This window comes from Dysidea avara, chromosome 10, assembly GCF_963678975.1.
Source record: "Dysidea avara chromosome 10, odDysAvar1.4, whole genome shotgun sequence".
Taxonomy (NCBI): Eukaryota; Metazoa; Porifera; class Demospongiae; order Dictyoceratida; family Dysideidae; genus Dysidea; species Dysidea avara.
Window position 1 is genome coordinate 7924078 of NC_089281.1, and position 18922 is coordinate 7942999.

The 18922-nt window shown below is 37.5% G+C and overlaps 4 protein-coding genes across 5 annotated transcripts; 2 read left to right on the plus strand and 2 right to left on the minus strand.

The window, feature by feature from the left end:
- Positions 1-3741: 3741 nt before the first annotated feature.
- Positions 3742-4664, minus strand: LOC136268875 (ubiquinone/menaquinone biosynthesis C-methyltransferase UbiE-like). The gene is made up of 3 exons (XM_066064339.1): positions 4536-4664; positions 4158-4425; positions 3742-3905 (listed from the first exon to the last, which is right to left on the minus strand). Exons 1-3 carry the CDS (start codon positions 4662-4664, stop codon positions 3742-3744), a joined length of 561 nt encoding a protein of 186 aa, XP_065920411.1.
- A 2016-nt stretch (positions 4665-6680) lies between these two features.
- Positions 6681-7957, minus strand: LOC136268363 (demethylmenaquinone methyltransferase-like). Its single transcript, XM_066063686.1, has one exon. The coding sequence runs from the start codon at positions 7756-7758 to the stop codon at positions 6829-6831; it is 930 nt and encodes a 309-aa protein (XP_065919758.1). The 5' UTR covers positions 7759-7957; the 3' UTR covers positions 6681-6828.
- LOC136268344 (uncharacterized) lies at positions 7949-14547 on the plus strand. 2 transcript variants are annotated; one of them, XM_066063648.1, is made up of 14 exons: positions 7949-8128; positions 10602-10837; positions 10893-10970; positions 11167-11366; positions 11480-11681; positions 11734-11844; positions 11900-12138; positions 12357-12535; positions 12584-12683; positions 13699-13844; positions 13895-14081; positions 14137-14255; positions 14348-14439; positions 14490-14547. In XM_066063648.1, exons 2-13 carry the CDS (start codon positions 10819-10821, stop codon positions 14355-14357), a joined length of 1590 nt encoding a protein of 529 aa, XP_065919720.1. In that variant the 5' UTR covers positions 7949-8128; positions 10602-10818; the 3' UTR covers positions 14358-14439; positions 14490-14547. The 2 variants fall into 2 exon arrangements, with proteins under 2 accessions (XP_065919720.1, XP_065919721.1); XM_066063649.1 differs by having other exon boundaries at positions 10663-10837.
- LOC136268876 (uncharacterized) lies at positions 14548-17526 on the plus strand. The gene is made up of 7 exons (XM_066064340.1): positions 14548-14608; positions 14667-14788; positions 14836-15091; positions 15681-15851; positions 15905-16069; positions 16148-16359; positions 17157-17526. The coding sequence occupies exons 1-7, from the start codon at positions 14548-14550 to the stop codon at positions 17418-17420; spliced, it is 1251 nt and encodes a 416-aa protein (XP_065920412.1). The 3' UTR covers positions 17421-17526.
- Positions 17527-18922: the final 1396 nt, after the last annotated feature.

The following is an 18922-nucleotide window of genomic DNA, read 5'->3' on the forward strand; positions in this document are numbered from 1 at the left end:
TCTGCATAACTTACAGCTTTAATGTGACTTACTGATCTGTTATATGGCTTGTAACCAGCATGCACATATCTAAAAATTATAGTTAGCTATAGCTGTCTTCTTTTTTTTTTGCCTACCAACCGCCGACCATTTTGTTGTAAAATAAATCCAAGCAACAACTTTTCAAATAGGTATGGCCAAGACTTCATAATATATATACTGAGGAGAGTATCCTACTCTCATATACCCCTGTAGAAGGGCTTATCGTGTAGTTATGACGTAGCACTTCTGAGTTCGCCCGTTTTTCTTTGTATAATTAATGATGTCATTTATAGCTAGTTGAACATGGTATCGATTGAACGCGTGCCTAATAACATCGTTAGCAACCGAAGTTTCTCCAGCTCTAAGGCCACTCCAAATAAATTCTCTGTTTCCCGTCCTGGGCTCAGGCATATTTGCATGCGGGCGGGCGGTTCATTTTCATTATTTCATTGTAAGATTGGCTAGCTTTTCAAGCCATTATGCACCTATCAATGTCAAGCCCCACCCCACCCAGTACGGGCTATGTGGGGCGTTAGGAGGGGATTTGAACTTAAATTTTGCCCCCAGGGGTGGGGAATTTGAACAAGCGCTCTATAGTAGCATAGATCATTTACAGTAGTTTTATACGTGAAGCGCGAGAGAACACGTGATAAAACCGCAGCACCTCGTGTACCTTTGTCACTGTGGCTTCTGTTTTTGCAACATGTTGGTTGTCAAATCCCCTTCCTATCCCCACCTCATAGGGTGGGACTATGTGGGGATTTGACCTGATAATTCACCGCCAGGTAGGGGAATTTTACTTTCCACTTGATTATATCCCCACCCTCCCCGTACTGGGGGTGGGGGATGGGGCTTAACATTGATAGGTGCATTATTTGCCTGGCACAGTCCAAAAGGCTGCATAAAAGCATGCTTAAGCTTGTTCCTTCCTTTGTAAGTTGCAAAAACAACATAAACGTGCTTACTTGATAGCACTATTGAAACGTGAGCTGACGCTGGCTTTACTAAGCCTATCAGTATGCAATAATAACCGGAAAATAATGGAAGAATACGGAATAATGGAATTTTTAGACCTGGCAGTAACCAGATGCGGGCAGTGGACGGGAAACAGAGAATTTATTTGGAGTGGCCTAAGCGTTTCTCACCGAACTACAATCGTTCCTTCATGGGTTAAGACCGCTTTGTAGGCGTTTCTTGCTAAGCCATTCGCGAATACTGCTATCCTGAGTGTCGCGAGTGTGAATTGGTGCTAACGATTCTTGCACTTTTACGACTTCCCGTACGTCACAAACAACATCTTGTCGTTACGTCATAACTTCACGATACGCCCTTCTACAGGGGTATATGAGAGTAGGATACTCTCTTCAGTATATATATTATGAACTCTTGGTATGACCTAATGACACAGCTATCAAAAAATTGTTGTGAGCTGAAAATCGCTAACCCCAGCGAAGTAACTACGCCCTTTAAAGTAAGCACCAGTGCAAGGGGTAGTCACTTCAGTGCCGTCTGTTGAAACACTTGCGACCGGGATCAAGAGTGATCAAGGGGCTTTTGTACAGTGAATCAAGCGATCAAGACGTACGCAAAAGTGACGATCAAGCACCTTTCGAAGCTAACTTTAGCAACACGATAATTTACTAGTATTTTACGGTAGACTATCAAGAATCAAGGCACTTTTATAAGTGTAAACAAGCGATCAAGGCGAAATTTCTACGATCAAAATTCTTGATCCCGGTCGCAAGTGTATCAACTGGCGGTATGGAAGTGACTACCCCTTGCAGTGACTATAGTCTCGCGTGGCCAGACCGCTTTTTCTTGGCACGGCGCTTATTGATTGCATTATAAGCGCCTGCTCGAATAATGCAATCGATAAGCGCCGTGCCGAGAAAAAGCGGTCTGGCCACGCGAGACTACCAGTGACTACCTTTCACCAGACCGCAGTACGTTTTAAAAAGTTTTAAAGCGGTATTCTACATACATTACAAGGCTTAAAAAGATTACAAAACAACACAAAACTTACTTATATGTAACGCGTATGATAAAACTAAGATTTCCATGATGATCAGCATGTGGACAAACCGCATAGTGATTTTCATCCTCATTGGAGTTCGGATGAAGGAGCAATCCCAAGTTAAACGCGAGTTGTTATTTTGTGCCAGCTACTATAGGGGAATACGAAAAATTTTTTATTTAAAAATCCCGGATACTGGAATGCCTATTTACAGTGTAAATCTTCCCCTGTATATAGCTATATAGAGTTGTAGAAACAGGAAGCCTCAGTAAGAGATACCATATGTAGCGGCCAGCAAGCTGTGCACATGGCAGCTAACCATTTATCTTATAAGGTGCTTTATAGACAGTGAAACTTTTTACATATACAAGATTGAGATGCTCTAATAGAACAGTCACCCTATTACAGCAGTCAGGAAAATAACTGTTAGAAATCAGTCTGGCATATAGGGTATAAAAATTTCCTAGGTGGTATGTATTTGGCAGAAAGTTTGCTATAAAATTCAACTAATACAGCAGTCACTGCATGTAATACAACAGTCAAATAATTATACAGTGATAAAATCACTCTCATATTCAATCTCATGCAGAGGGTCTAATCTTCAAAAATTTCCTCAGGGGCATGCATTCTCCCAGCTTGGCATGCTTAATTTGCATACTAAAACTATTGATAAGTTTTGATTATCAATTAGTATAGCTACTAGTTTGCTTTTAGTTGTAGTCAAGTAGCTAGTTAGCTATAAGCTTGTTGTAAAATCACTCTCTTATTCAATATCAGAGGCTATAATTTTCAAAAATGTCCTGGCCATGGGGAGCATTCCTCCAAACCCCTTAGCTTGGAATGGCTTTGCATGCTAAAACTGTTAATAAACTTATCCGTTAGTAGCTAGTTCACCTCTATAGTTGTAGTCTAATAGCAAGTTAGCTAAGCTTGCTTTTGTAATGTCGCTTTTGTCTGTTTTTCCTTACTGAAAATTACGGGTTATAAGGGCCCCATTCTAATGGGATCCTCTTGGTGGCCCTGTTTGTGATGTGTAGTCCCTGATCATTTCGGCATGTGCTAACTTAAATACATCAGAGATATATCAGTCAACAAGCTTAATGTTATTCTACCGTTACAAATTTTCATTTAATCACATAGTTTGTTACATACATTCATGCATAAAAACTATGCATACCTGTGATAAATGGATTAGGACAACTTATTATGATGTTATGCATGCATAGTCTAGATTGTGTGGAAGGATTCTGTGTGTGTGTGTGTGCGAGTGTGTGTGTGTGTCTGTCTGTCCGTCTGTCTGTGTCTGTGTGTCTGTGTGTGAACACACTTGCTTAAACTGCAGATGCAATCTGGTGATCATTCTTTGTTCAACGCTAGCATTAAGCAGACTCTATAGCTCCTGCATTTAAGTACAGCATATGGGTCCCTATAATGGACTGTGATGATGACAGTTATCACTGTCTTTCTATATAATGCATGCATGTATGCATTCTCCACGTCCATGAGCTAGTAGTCAATTTCATATATATATACCAAGAGTACTTTTACAACAACCTATAACTCAGTTGGACTGTCTGTCTATCAACTACTTAACAATAAACAATATAATATGTATTATACAAGTCTATTGTAAATTAAATCTAAGTAAAATTAACTGAAACTTACACAACAAATTAGTATAGCTAAACTGTGTACGTATAAGATAGCTAATTCTGCTGTGTGGTAAGATTAGCAGTTTGGCAGTGCTTTTGATACATGATGGATATAAAAGCCAATGGATGATCAACAACAGATTTGCTGAGTTGACTTTCAGGGTGTGTTTGGTTGTACAACACCATCCTCTCCTCGGTGTAAATATTGTCGATTTGATCTATGGAAAGACCTGCTATGATTACGCTATCCAACATAAACTGATCTCTATAAAAGAAGTTAGGGAAGGTTAAAACTTGGGTTTTACTCCATATGGGGTCTCCATTTGATAGCTGGTTTGCATCTTCAACCTGGTAGACATCTCCATCTTCATTTGTTGCAAAGAACATTTTTGCGACCTCTTGAAGACCCTAGCTGAAAAGCTTTGTTGACTTGTGACACTGTATAGGATTTTTTGGAAGTTGCTTTAAACTTTTGTTAATTTTTCCTTTCACAACAACTTCATCTCCACTGACAGTTAAATACATCTTATCAACGGACTTCTCAGCCAGGTTGATTATTACAGCTTTTCCTCCTGGCTTGAGCACTCGATACAGTTCCTTAAAATGTTTGCTCAATCTTTCCCTATCTAAATTACAAGTCACATACAGACTCATAGCAATGTCAAATGTCTCATCACCATATGGCATCTCCACCACATCTCCAACTTTGATATTCACCATGTGATGTTGCTTGTCTTGCTAATGTGACCATCTTCTCTTGGACATCAAATCCGTCAACTGATTTGGCTCCATGCATACCGAGCTGCTTGGTAGCTCCAATAACCATCTCCACTCCCAATATCCAGTACCTTTTTACCAGGGACTTCTGACTTTAGAAACTCTTCCATTGCCGGACACAGGAATGCTTGTATCACAGGCTCCTTCTCACAATACTTGTCATAAGATTTAACCCCATCAGATCCATACAGGTCAGTCATGTTAGAATAACCACTGTTTTCAAACTCTACCATAATGTTTCAATGGTGAAGATATTAAGTTCCGTAGTGATTGCTGACTAGTTGAATCATACACCCAGTTCACTCTTTTTTATATGTGCATGGCAGTGAAATATTGCATTTACGTATTATATCATGAAAATGCATGATGTAGTTAGTACGGTAGGATACCCTTCAGTGGTAATTTAACTCCAGTGAAAGTTGCTGTTGAAGTACAACTTTTCTACCAATTGTTGATTTTCTAAGAATTAGATCTCCTTAATTACTTATATGCATAGACATATAGCTAGATACAGTGTCAGTTATTTAATGATGACAGACTATCCAGGCTTATACATACATACATGTATATAACAGTTAATCGATGATTGAAACATCAATATTAGAATGTGCAAATGTGTTTCAACAATACAATGTTGATGTCATTATCCTAGTTTTACATTCTTGATTTTACTGCTGAGCAGCAATATAATGGTGTTCTGAGCGTAATGGTGTTCTGAGCGTATAATGGTGTATGGTGTTTCATATAATGGTGTTCTGAGCTAAAGAGCCAAGAAAAAGTATTGGAAGTTCAGTAAGGAAGGATTACTATAGTGCATTATATCTAATTTGTTAACTGATTTCTATATGCATGCTGCATGAGCATAAGTAAGTAACCCTTAATAATCATCTCAGTTAGACCGTAAATTTAAAACTCCGTAATGGATTGTATTATGCATTGTATAAGAGGGCAACAAAAAAGAAGCAGGAGAATGATCAGCCAAGCCAGTTCCTATAGAGGCTCACATGCAGAGCAGCTAAACAAATTTTGTTACCAGGGCCACCAATGGGGGGAGGGAGCAACTAGGCCATTATGCTCTGGGTTCCACTTTGTAAGGGGCCCCAAGGGAACATCCAGGGGCTTCATAAAGTAGTAGCTGTCCCATAGCTACATTATCTATGCATATATGTAACATAACTACAATTACAACTTACAGTGTAAATCTTCCCTGTATAGAGTTGTAGAAACAGGAAGCCTCAGTAAGAGATACCATATGTATAGCCAGCAAGCTGTGGTAGCAAACCATTTATCTTATAAGGCGCTTATATAGACAGTGTGACTTTTTACATAAGATTGAGATGCTCTAATAGAACAGCCACCCTATTACAGCAGTCAGACAAATATTCAATTACGGTAACTGTTAGAATCAGTCTGGCATATAGGGTATACTAGGTGGTATGTATTTGACAGAAAGTTTGCTATAAAATTCAAGCAAATACAGCACTCACCATAATACAACAGTCAAATAATTATAGCTACAGTGATAAAATCGCTTTCATATTCAATCTCAGAGAGTCTAAATTTCAAAAATTTCCTTGGGGAATTTCCTCAGCTTCACATGCTAAAACTATTAATAAGCTTTAATTATCAAATAGTAGCTACTACCATAGTTTGCTTTTAGTTGTGGTATAGTAGCTAGTTAGCTAAACTTGCTCTTGTAATTCTTATTAGTACTTTACAGTGTCCAGCACTGAATGTCCTTTTGTCTGTTTTTTCTTACTGAAAATTATGGATTATTACATAGGGCCCCATTCTAATGGGATCCTCTCAACATGTAGTCCCTGATCATTTGGGCATGCACTAACTTGCAAGCGTTACAAATTTTCATTTAATCACATAATTTTTCACATGATCACACTTACTAGAAATACACATACATTCATGCATAAAAACTATACATACCTGTGACAAATGGATTGGGACAAGTTATTATGATGTGTAGAAGGATTCTATATTCCTACAATCTGGTGATCATATATTTATTCGTTCAACTTTAGCATTAAGCAGACTCTATAGCTCCTGCATTTAAGTACAGCATATGGGTCCCTATAATGAACTGTGATAAGAACAGTTATCACTTTCTATATGCATGTATACATTCTCCATGCATGTCCATGAGCTAGCAGTCAATTTGATATTTTTCGTATACCGACAGTACTTTCATAACAACCTCTAACTCAGTCGGACTGTCAACTACTTAATAACAAGCAATATGTATATATACAGGTCTCAAATTGTAGAATTAAATGTAAGTAATTACTTTCACAACAAATTATTATAGCTAAACTGTGTATGTATAAGATAGTTAATTGCTGCATGGTAAGGTTAGCAGTTTGGCAGTGCTTTTGATACATGATGGATATAAGCCAGTGGATGATCAACAACAGATTTGCTGAGTTGACTTTCAGGGTGTGTTTGGTTGTACAACACCATCCTCTCCTCGGTGTAAATATCGTCGATTTGGTCAATGGAAAGACCTGCTATGATTACGCTATCCAACATAAACTGATCTCTGTAAAAGAAGTTAGGGAAGGTTAAAAATTTGGTTTTACTCCATATGGAGTCTCCATTTGATAGCCGGCTTGCATCTTCAACCTGGTAGACATCTCCATCGTCATCTGCTGCAAAGAACATTTTTGTGACCTCTTGAAGACCCTGAAAAGCTTTGTTGACTTGTGACACTGTAGGATGTTTTGGAAGTTGCTTTAAACTTTTGTTAATTTTTCCTTTCACAACAACTTCATCTCCCCTGACAGTTAAATACATCTTATCAACGGACTTCTCAGCCAGGTTGACTATTACAGCTTTTCCTCCTGGCTTGAGCACTCGATACAATTCTTTAAAATGTTTGCTCAACCTTTCCCTATCTAAATTACAAGTCACATACAGACTCATAGCAACGTCAAATGTCTCATCACCATACGGCATGTCCATCACATCTCCAACTTTGATATTCACCATGTTAAACTGTGATGTTGCTTGTCTTGCTAATGTGACCATCTTCTCTTGGACATCAAACCCATCAATTGATTTGGCTCCATACCGAGCTGCTTGGTAGCTCCAGTAACCATCTCCACACCCAATATCCAGTACCTTTTTACCAGGGACCTCTGACTTTAGGAACTCTTCCATTGCTGGACACAGGAATGCTTGTATCACAGGCTCCTTCTCACAGTACTTGTCATAAGATTTAACCCCATCAGATCCATACAGGTCAATTCGGTTAGAATAGCCACTGGTTTCAAATTCTGCCATAATGTTTCAATGGTGAAGATATTAAGCTCCGTAGTGATTGCTGACTAGTTGAATTTGAATCATACACCCAGCTCACTCTTGTTGCAACTTGATATCGTTACTAAATAGATCATAATGGTATATGGTCACATTACGCTATTTTGACCGCTATGGCCGATATTACTGCTGTGGTAGGTTACGAGGATTTACTAGACTAGGTTACTTATCCAGCGCGCTGGTTCTTGGCGGGTGGTTTTCTCTTTCCCACAATCGTTACGTGCGGGGTTGCTGGTTCACAAGCGTTCTTCACGAGGTGCTCTGGGCCTGTCATCACGAAGCTTGCCAAGGGATCAAGGCCACTCTGAAGTAGAAGCAAAGACGACAGACTACGGTGAGTGATGCTTCTGCTTTCATAGACGATTTACAAGGTTAAGCAATACGAAAAGTTAGTTGTTAGCCTGAGCCTACACAGAGTCTTCCAGGGATTTGACTGTTATAACGTTGCTGAGTTTGACTGGCCTGTAATTGATGAACTGTTTTCGTTAATGTCACCAGTACGAAAAGCACTGAACTGTGGTGCCATTCAGCAAGCAGCTCGTGTTGCAATCTCCTGTTCATACAGGATCTTTAACTCCCGTGCTTCCACTATTTGGGATGTAGTTGATCTGTTTACCTGTTGAGAAGCCATGTATAATTGTTTAGTATTGTATGTAGTTTATTTTTTTTTTTGGTCTTGCCAGGGCTCCATACTTTTTAGTAATAACTTGGTAACCCTGAGACTGGACTCCTGACCCCTTGTAATTATTTGTTCATGTAATTGTCAATTATTATGACGTTTATCTCTCTCTACGTTGTGGACCTTATTCAGTTTATTGAAAGACATTCTGAATTGAGAAGGTGCAAAGGAGTGTTACTAAGGCCAAGCCAACATATCCAAAATATGTCATCTTAAACCATACATTGGGTGACCTGCAGTTCGAATCCTGGGGTTGAATGGATTTTTTCTCTTCTTTGTCCCTTTTCTGTTTCACCTTATTCAGCTCTATTCAGTCCCTATAGTGTAAGTCATCAATTATCGGCACTTGTAAACTACAGAAGCTACAGGGCATATGGAGGCTACCAAGTTCCACAATGGGCAGTTATATCCCATAAAACATTTTATGAATCGTTTTTATTTATTGTTGTTGGAGTGTTATGCAAGCTATGCTGGTTAAGCATGGAATTACATAAAAATAATTTTATATTGCGAACCACTACGCTTTTACGTTTAACCTGAATATCTCTTGATCAGCTGGCCTCATCTTTGTAAAGCTTCTGGGAAACGGAGTTATGCAAGGACTGTATCTCCCTCAAAAATTTCACAAAGAACCAACGAGGCATCATGGAGGTACACACAAAATTGCACTTTGTGCTGATAATTGATCAATCATGAAAGTATAGTTGCCAATAATAGGTACCCCATGCCAATAATTGGCACATGATAGGCATTGTGATTTTCCGTATAACAAGATGTTCACTCACATGAGATAATTAAAATTTGGTATGCTAAGAGACGAAGGATTATTCTGTTAAATGGTTCAAATCAGAAGTTCATACGCCACTGAATTAAAGAATTACAACTGTGTGATGAAATGCCGATAATTGGTGACTTACACTATGTGCAGTTTAGGTTATGTAATCCTAAGGCTGCAGCACATGTTGCTGTCAGGCCTTTAGTGCTGGTCACTGTAAATCTTGAATACAAATGCATTTTAAAATCTGTAACGTATTAAATTATGTAAAAATAACACTGTTTTTATTATTTACCTAGGCTTGAGTCACATACAAACACAAACAGGACGACCTACCAATAGGACAAGTATATAATGCACAGTACATTATAGCAAATTAAAAATAACTGATACAAAAATTTAATGGCCTAGACCTAATAAATTGAAACAGAAAAAGGGCTTGGCAAATCTTCTGTAATACTTGCCTATTTACAATGGCCTACCTAGGTTACCCATACATACATAGCGTAAGTAATGCTAAAGCCTCAAACTAGCAGATCTGTATGCTAGTATAGCTACTCACAGATGTGTTAGTTTGGTTTTGCCTGCATGATGTGCAGTTTGGATCAGTTTGTAAAATCTGGTCACATATACAGTATCTAAACTGTATGAAACAAGTTGATGTTGTGCAACTTCTAAAAACCAGGCACTCAGCTTGCTTTAACCAACCAAATGCTTATAGTACAAATTTTCTATTGTTTATGCAAGAATTTGTTTCATTTAATTGTAATTATTTATTTAACTATTAAAAATTATTTTGTAGTTCGTTAATTACCACTTTCTTTTGTTGCTAAGCCGTAAACAACGCATATATATAGAAGTAAGTATTTTCTTAAAGTTTTATAGTTTTTCTATGATAATCTTTAACAGAAATCCACTAAACCAGTTACTAACTCTCTTCATTTTCGCACATGTATGAGAAGGGACATGTCCACTTTTAACTCATAAGGATGCACGGTTTCTGGTAGCCTATAAGGCTATGACACTTATAGAGTCTATTAGAAAAGGTGTTCAATCCGTGTTCTGCTGCCTGCTTTATCCATATTTAACTCACACACAAAGAAACCGCTTCAAAGTAAAGCTTACCTGCCTTAAAGTGTAATAGAATGTATATACAGCTCTCATTTATCAAACCTTTATCATAAAGCTTTTTGCTCATGTTGGCAAAATGACACATACACACATTCACACACACAATTTGTATATGTCAATTACAGTAACCAGGCTCACACCTTGCAGCTGCGGCTGCAGGGCGTGCTCCTGGTTAAAAACTTTGTCAGTCTGGATTCGCTGGAATATAAATTTTGTTTACAGTACTATGACATCAAGGTCACACAAAGCAACCAACAATGACCTACATTTACTTGAATCACAGCTTCGAAATGAAGTGCACAGATTGTCTGCAAAGAGCCATACCACTAGTATAAGGAAATAGCAGACATCTGATACGCACATTAGATATGATGCAAAGACTGGCAAGAGAATACAGCAAGATAAACCTAGACGCAGGACAAAGAGGAAGACTGTACAAATGGCGCAAGCTAGTGTTGGTAAGTAATACTATTCTGCCTGATACACTATGGTTTGAATTACTACTTCTTTTAGCCAACATGCAAATCGAAGAAGCATATGATGCAGCATGCCTAGATCTGCAGGGTGATTATAATGAAACTATAGAAACAGGTACTGCAGGTGCATTACAGGGTGGGCCATTTATGATCAGCAAATTAATAAAAGTAATAAAGTAATGACCTAGCTTGCCTAGCTGTAATGGAACCATAATGTTTTGCAATTGGAAAGTGTCACTAAACATAAAGCTTCTGAATGCAAGCAGAAGTATCGTTTCGTTGATCTCAATTTTTAACTACATATGCTTTAGATAATGAATCATCAGAAAATCATATCCTGCAGCAGCTAATGGTTGAGATTGAGGCTGATTTGTCTAAAGTGTCTAGGATGAACAACAGAAAAACTGGCAATTGGACAGAAAGGATGGAACGCAGTGAAGAAAGCTGGGAAGCAATTAGACCTACATTATTTGAGTATAGTGTAGCCAGTGCTGCTCCTCCCAAACATAAGGTGTGTTTGTGCATGCAGATAATTGCTGAATATGTGGGTTATATATTATGAATGTGTATGTATATTGCTTGCCAGTGCTATGTGTTTATGTAACACTTATGATTTTAATTTAGGATTGTTTTCACTGTGGTGAAAGGAGTGGAGTTGTACGTTGCTGGCAATGTGGACCTTCGTGCATGCTATGTGCTCAGTGTGATATTAAAATCCACACCATGGTAGCTCTCCATAATCGAGACATCTGGACAGGGTCATGCTTTTTGTCAGTTTCTCCAACCCAATATGTGGATGAAAACACACATGATATTGTGGAGATAGGTCAGAATTTCTGATGTGCACTTACTAGTTTCTGTTAACAACACATGTATAGAATGTCCCATACCATTGACGGTTCCAAAGGTCTGTCCATCTTGTGGTGTTAAAGGGGATATGGATGTGTACAAGAGTGGAGAAGCTAAAAGAATTATTGTTACAATGTCTGGTTAGCCATTTGCACAAATTAGGGTGAAAAGTTTAATTGGTGAAATAATTTAAAGGACGATATGATCTATCTGATGCACACGTGGTATGCTTAGCATGCCACACTGTTTTTGCTGATGTATTCCATGAGACAGTGTCTGAAGGATTCTGGCCTGGTAGTGCTGGAAGGAGATCAGCATATTTATTCCATCAAGATGTTTTCAAATTTTTCATCCATTTAAAATTTTTCAATCCAGGCATGTCACAGTCAGGGTTTTTGAAAACCTTGGAACAAATCAGCTTACTGAATGGAAGAGTGAGTTACATTCTATTTAAATAATCACTATATGTATTGCTGTATGTTCATAATTTTGGGGGACTACAAGGTTACTCTGTGCAACCTTTGACGTGACAGTATGCATACAGAGCAACAAAATTATTCACCATTTTCATGATGGTATACAAGACAATTCTCTTCTTCTATTGTCAAAAGAACTGCACATGTGTACTCTAGTATGCTGTTTACTACTTTAGATACCAACCATAAATCCAACAGCCTTTTCTAAAGCATTGTCAGAGTGGAAGTACTGTCAGTATGAGAAGCAAAAACTGAAAGGTGTTCCTTTGTTAGATTGTCCTGCATGTTATTCTAATCAGCATTCTGTTCACATTGACGGAAATAAGAAATTGTACAGATTCAGCAAAGTGCCAAGGTAGACATTTATGATTATGAATACACGGCTGTGTGCACACTTATTTAGAGGGTCAAGGAAGTCGTATTATGATGGAGCTTTTATTGCCAAAAATGAGGACGTAGATGATCATTTAGCTTTGATTGGTTACTTTGATGAGACATTGATGGTAAGAAAGAAAGTATTAATTGTAATATTTATTATTCACCGTATACTTACTCTATTGGTAATCTTGACAATGGATACTAAAATTTTGTGCTTAACCAATTGATGTTCTTCTACAGTGTATACAATGTAGAAAAGCAATCTTCTACCACCAATGGAACTATTTATATAAATATAATACAAAATTTTATTTTAAATTCTCAGTTTTAGTAATAAAATGGCCATCATAAAATAATGCAGAAATGAGACGATGAAAGAATTAATATGTGTTGGTGATTATACTGGTACCTGTGCATACCCTAGGTGCAGTTAGCCTAAAATTTAAATGTATTAAAACAATACCTACTGTATGCTCCTACTCCACCACCCTGTATCCACCTAACCATTGTCATCACAACAACAAAAAACATCACTACTAAAATTGTGATCAAAAGGCAGCAAAACCAAAAAAGCAGTGTCTTGGAGGATTTGAACCCATTGTTGGAAAGTACTTTCTTTATATTCTGACCACTTAAAAATTATTTTGTTGTTATGCTTTAGGCATGCTGGCTTAGTTGCAGTTCTACACATGCTAATTATAGCATCCTCCACAGTAATGACACAGCTGTGACTTCCTTTTAGGTACTCTGATAACTATACTAAACCGGATATCCTGCACTTTATGATTAGGATACTATGGTATTTATATTAATGCAATACTACATAGAATTCAAGACAACTTACTAATAAGGACTTACATCAATTGTATTGTGCACACACATTAAGAACCTGAAATCACATCTCTTTAACATGGACACCTAAATAATTAGGTGATTGTCCATTTGTATTATGTATAGTCTATACAGACCCTGGAAACCAGAATACTTCAATTTTACATTATTCCCAAGATTGGGCCAAGAACACATACGTACAAATACAGTATGTATAACCACTTTGCCTGGATTACTACATAATATGTGAAAGTAAACCCTTAAGATGGATAGTCATGTGTTTGTAGTAAATATGTGTTTAAATTGAAGCGTGACGATCAATGTGGATCTACTCGTTGGAAAGCTGCTAAAGCAGTATCTCGAACAATGCCATCTCTAGATGAGACTGGACTGGAAGTTGGTGGATGCAGACATGCAATTGCTCAGAAAGCTGTCAATATGTTTCGTGGAGAAATGTATGTTTACCTATGCTGCAATACTTTCTTTATCATAGTTACTGTCACAGCTATGGATATGCACATTATTTGCACACAAAGGTATTTGCTCCACGAAATGTTAGCTATTTCTGGGAGGACATCGTCTGTAAATATTGGCCTTGGGCACGTAACAAGGAGCACCTTTTTCCAGGAAGCATGGACATGATACCCTGTTTATCTGTAATGCATGGAAAAGCACATTCTTGGCCATGTGGGGTTTGTAACTTTGTGCATGCATGTGATATGTAGCTACAACAATCAAATATTTCAGATTATCTGGGGTGGTAGATGGCAAGATGGTGCAGCAGGCGGATCAGGGGAAGACATGGAGCAACTTTTCTCTAATTTATCCAGATGGGCATTTTCAACAAAAAATGTTAAGTGCAGCTGGTATGTAATTTTGTACATGGTGCATAAGTATCATGCTACCACTAATTTCCCTTGCATTGTTGCCGCTTACCATTGTATTTGTTGCACTGTAGGCAGAGATGATGCACTAACCGAAGCAGTAATGTTTTGGAATGAAAGGAAGGTTTTAGGACTGCCAAAACATCTATCTTTAAGGATTCAAAAAGTTTGTGACACGAACATGGAATGATTATCCTATGCATGCGTATATAAAAGGCTCGAGCTGTCATAGAGGAAATGGAGGAAGTTTTAAAAGATTGAAGAAAAAATAGGGATGAGTTTAACAACGACTACACTACAACATTTCAAAGCTAACTTATGCCAGATTGCACATGGTTTGTGCCAATAACATGGTTAACTGGATGTGCCATTCTAAATTTTGTCATATTTTAGTTGAAAGGTCAACAGATACCAGCAGTGTGCCTCTATCTTTAGCAGGGCAGTACTACAAACTATTGCAACAGATAAAGGATGCCAATTACTTAAGGAGTTTTGTAGCTGGACATGATGTTCCTGTCAGTATAGCTATTGGTACGTAGTTATATGAGCTAGAAAATTATAGCGTGTGTATGTTTTCATAGACAACAATGACCTTCATATCAGTGCACAGGCTTTTGCAGATGCTGTAACCCAAAAGGCTAATGCACTTCATGATTTAGAGAATCGTTTAGGCCTCACTAACCAAGATGAAAGAGAATCTGTGCTACAAAGAGGCAGACAAGAAGTCCTCAATCAGACAAAGGAAAGACTGGCCAGCCATCTTGAAATGCTGCATTTGAGCATCATGAGGAAACAGGAAACCATCACCAAAGATACAAGTTTGTTAATAGAGAATTAATTTGTATTTGTTATGTAATGGTTGTACCACCAGCACAAGTCTATTGCCTGATGTGCAAGCAAGATAAGTCTAAAAGAGAGGGCATATGAATTTTTATAGGCTAAGGGGAAAACATGGTAAAATTAACAACTTGGATTTTTAATCTGTTGCTAATCTGGGATTTCAGATAATACTAAATTATCTGTACATGCACTAAACTTTTGTGTCATCCAGTTTGATACATATTGCTTAATTTGTATATGCGCCATGCAACAGGTAATTAAATTTTGTGAGATATCTATGTATGGTGTGGGAGTTTTGCATCTAGGTAGCCGTCAGCGTTCATTTGGTATGCATCAAATGTATACACAAATCTGCCGGAATACAAAACAAGGTATTTAGGCCAGTCAATGGAGTTTTTAGTAAGAATGTGTATATAGCTACAATATAGCTAAAGGTGATCAAACTGTGGTATATGTGTATAGTTACTGTATATACATACGTATCTGCATCCATGCACATCCGTGCAAGAATCTGTAATACTTGCTATTTGATACAAGAGGTGTATTAATGTATGCAACACTTTACAGCATCTAGCAAACAAAGGCAAGCACTAAGAAAAGCTATAGCTCAAGATAAGAAGAAAATTTCAGAAGTAGTCACGCACTATAATAGTGTTATTCAAGACCTGCAACCATCGCAGTCTTTGTTGACTACAGAAGAGGTAACAGCAGGAATTTTCCCTTGGTCAGCACTATCAGGTATGATTTGTGGGTCACATAATGTCCAATGAGTGGATTTTTATCTCATGTAGGAGTTCGTAACTGTATTGCTGTTCAACTGCAATATGAAGCTGTAGATACATATATGAAATTATGCAGATTCCAAGAAGAGGAACGGCAGGTCATTCGAGAGATGACTTCATTTCTCCTTTATTTTAAAGATAGAGTTTTGTCATCCTTGCATCAGTCATTGGCAGGTAATGCACTTATTTCTATATTGACAGCAATGTGTATTTACATATTCTGCTGGGATTTATTCGACATAATTTATATAGAAACAGAAACACTTCTGTGTGATGATGAGGTTTCAACTGAATATCATGATAATGGATCACTCGATTCTCATGACGATGAATTGCTGAATCACCATCATGATGGATTTCTGAATTGTTGTAACAATGGATCACTGAATTGCCATGACGATGGACTGTTGAATCGTCATGATGATGGGTTGCTGGATCATGAAGACAATGAAAATTGTGATCAAGTATGCAACATTAGTTAGTATCTCTTCACTGTTGTGTTATCAAAGCTGTGTTGTTATTACCTACTGTACAGCATGCCTTTCGCAATTGTACAGTATCCTCCATATAACTTTTCATTGCTAATAGAGAACCCTTGCTACTTTGCACTCTTCAGCACATCAATTTACCCATGCAAGATACTTATAATCAAAAGGCCATTTCATTGAGCTTGTTTAATTGTCTATATGTATATCCCATAATTTTGGCAAGCAGAATTAGCATTTTGCTGGGGTTTAATTTGACAAAATGCATGTGGTAGCAAATTCTATGGAAGCTACAAGCAGTTACGAACTTGCTAGATATGGAAAATTTTTGATTTGGCAAGTTTTGTAAGCATCTACGAAATTGCCAATTTACTTAATTCCACACCAAAATTTCTGCTCATACAGTATGCATTTAAAATTTAATTCCACCTTATTAAAATTTAATTCCACATCAAAGTAAATGATCATCATTACACGCTCTGAATAAGAGCCCCATTCTTGTCCAAAGCATCTAAGTACTGTTCCCTTGCAAATAATTATCTTCTCAAATTACACCGTGGTGTCAGCTGCAAACAAGCGTTGTCATTTTATTGAGACCTCACCCTTAATACTCAATATTTTGTTGTTTAGGCACTGCTTTTATGCTGTAGCTAATAGATACTTATATTTTTAAAACCTGTAATTTGTGTATTCAAACAACTGTTATTATAAATAAAATCAATGTGGCTTGACTAATATGTAAAGTGATCATGTCATATATCTTTTTGTGCATTCAGGGATCCCTTATGTCCAAGGAGACTACCTGCAAATATTCTTCACACTCAAAACACCCTAGTTTTCTCAGAGGAAAGTGTGCTTTGTTCAACGAAGGAATACTATATGCTTCAAGCATGCTCAAAGCTGGACTAAAAAGCTTCAGTGTTTTTCTTACACACGATCATGATGATATTAGTGAAGCAGATGTCTGTGATCAGCCAACCGGTGGGGAGTGTGATGTGTATACAACTGACGATGATGCAGACACATATTTATCAGATTAAAAATGTTATTTGTTTATTTAGCTATGTTTACCAAGACTTAAAATGTAATTTACACAAAAAGGACTTTTATAAAAATTCCCATCATAGAGTGGGGTGATGAGCTCAAGGTGATCAAAATGTCAGTAGTATAAAATGTTTTCATATCTACAGTTATAATACAACCATATACTGGCACCGATTCTAGATCTTTGCATGTCTATTATGAAGGTAAAGGTCAAGTAGAAAAGAAAACACCTCAGTATGGAGGAAGAGACAGTGTGGCATAAGTAAATAATTTTTACAACTACTTCAACAGCTACATGATATGCATGAAGCTCAACCTGAGCGAGGGTTATCCAATATCACAAAATGAATTAAGCCACCTTATCCATATGAGAATAAAGAAAGTCTAAAATTTTTATCACCAAAGTGGAGAACCCAATAGTTTCAAGCTGGTGCCTTGCTGGATGTTAAGGTAATTCAGGAAAAGAGTCCCCAGAAAGTTAAAATGGATCACACTTGGAGAAATGTGATCCTTGAGTGGTAAAGTGAGGCAGTAGTAAAGAAATTAACTAATGTACCATCATCAAGGTACAAGATCATGAAAATGGACAGGGTCAATGAATTAGAACAACAAGTGAAAACATGTGACCAGATTTGCTAAAAGCTTAGGGTCTTCCACACACATGAATCTGATCGTATGAACTTAGAGATGTATAACTTGGTGTTCAAGTTACAGTATAATTTTTTCCATTCAACCGACCACTGACTTATATGGTGATGCTCATTACTGCCCAAATTTCAAGGGAATGCCCTTTAGCAATCTGAAGATATGACTTGTCAAAGTTGGTAAATTGGATGAGTATATGCATGGAAGACCTGTTTTCGCAAATCTGGTCACATAATGTGTAAATGCATGGTTCTGTGAAGTTGTAAGGATGTATTGTGTCAAAGGTGTCATTGGGGGTTCTAATGCCAACAGTTAAATTTAATATGACCGGGCTTGCAAAAATAGGCCATGTGGGCACAAACCTATACTCTATCACATAACATTATATCTCAGTCCTGAAATACAGTATTTATTATTCTGTAACTTGTGTTATAAAGCCAAACACTTTTTTGACAAAATCTGGATCGCCTGGCCATAACATATTGGCATTAAAACTTATGGGCAAAAAAAGTAGACAAATTTTGTGTGCCCACATGCCCCATTTTCACACGTCCGATCACATATTAAAGCGAGTTATATATCTAACTTGCTATTACATTAATAAAATAATTATACCATGCATGAAAGCAAGAGTATTCCTCAGGTGGGTGAACTAGCTAGTTCACCCACCTGAGGAATACCCTGCAGGCACACAACAATGGGGTATGCATATATCAAACATGTCATTGTACCTTGCAATTGTGTGTCTGTATTCTGTATACACAGCAGCTATACACCCACAGCTATTAAGCGTGTGGTATCAAGATCGTTATGGCCATGGCTGATCTTGTACTGAAATAAAAATTAGCTGTTT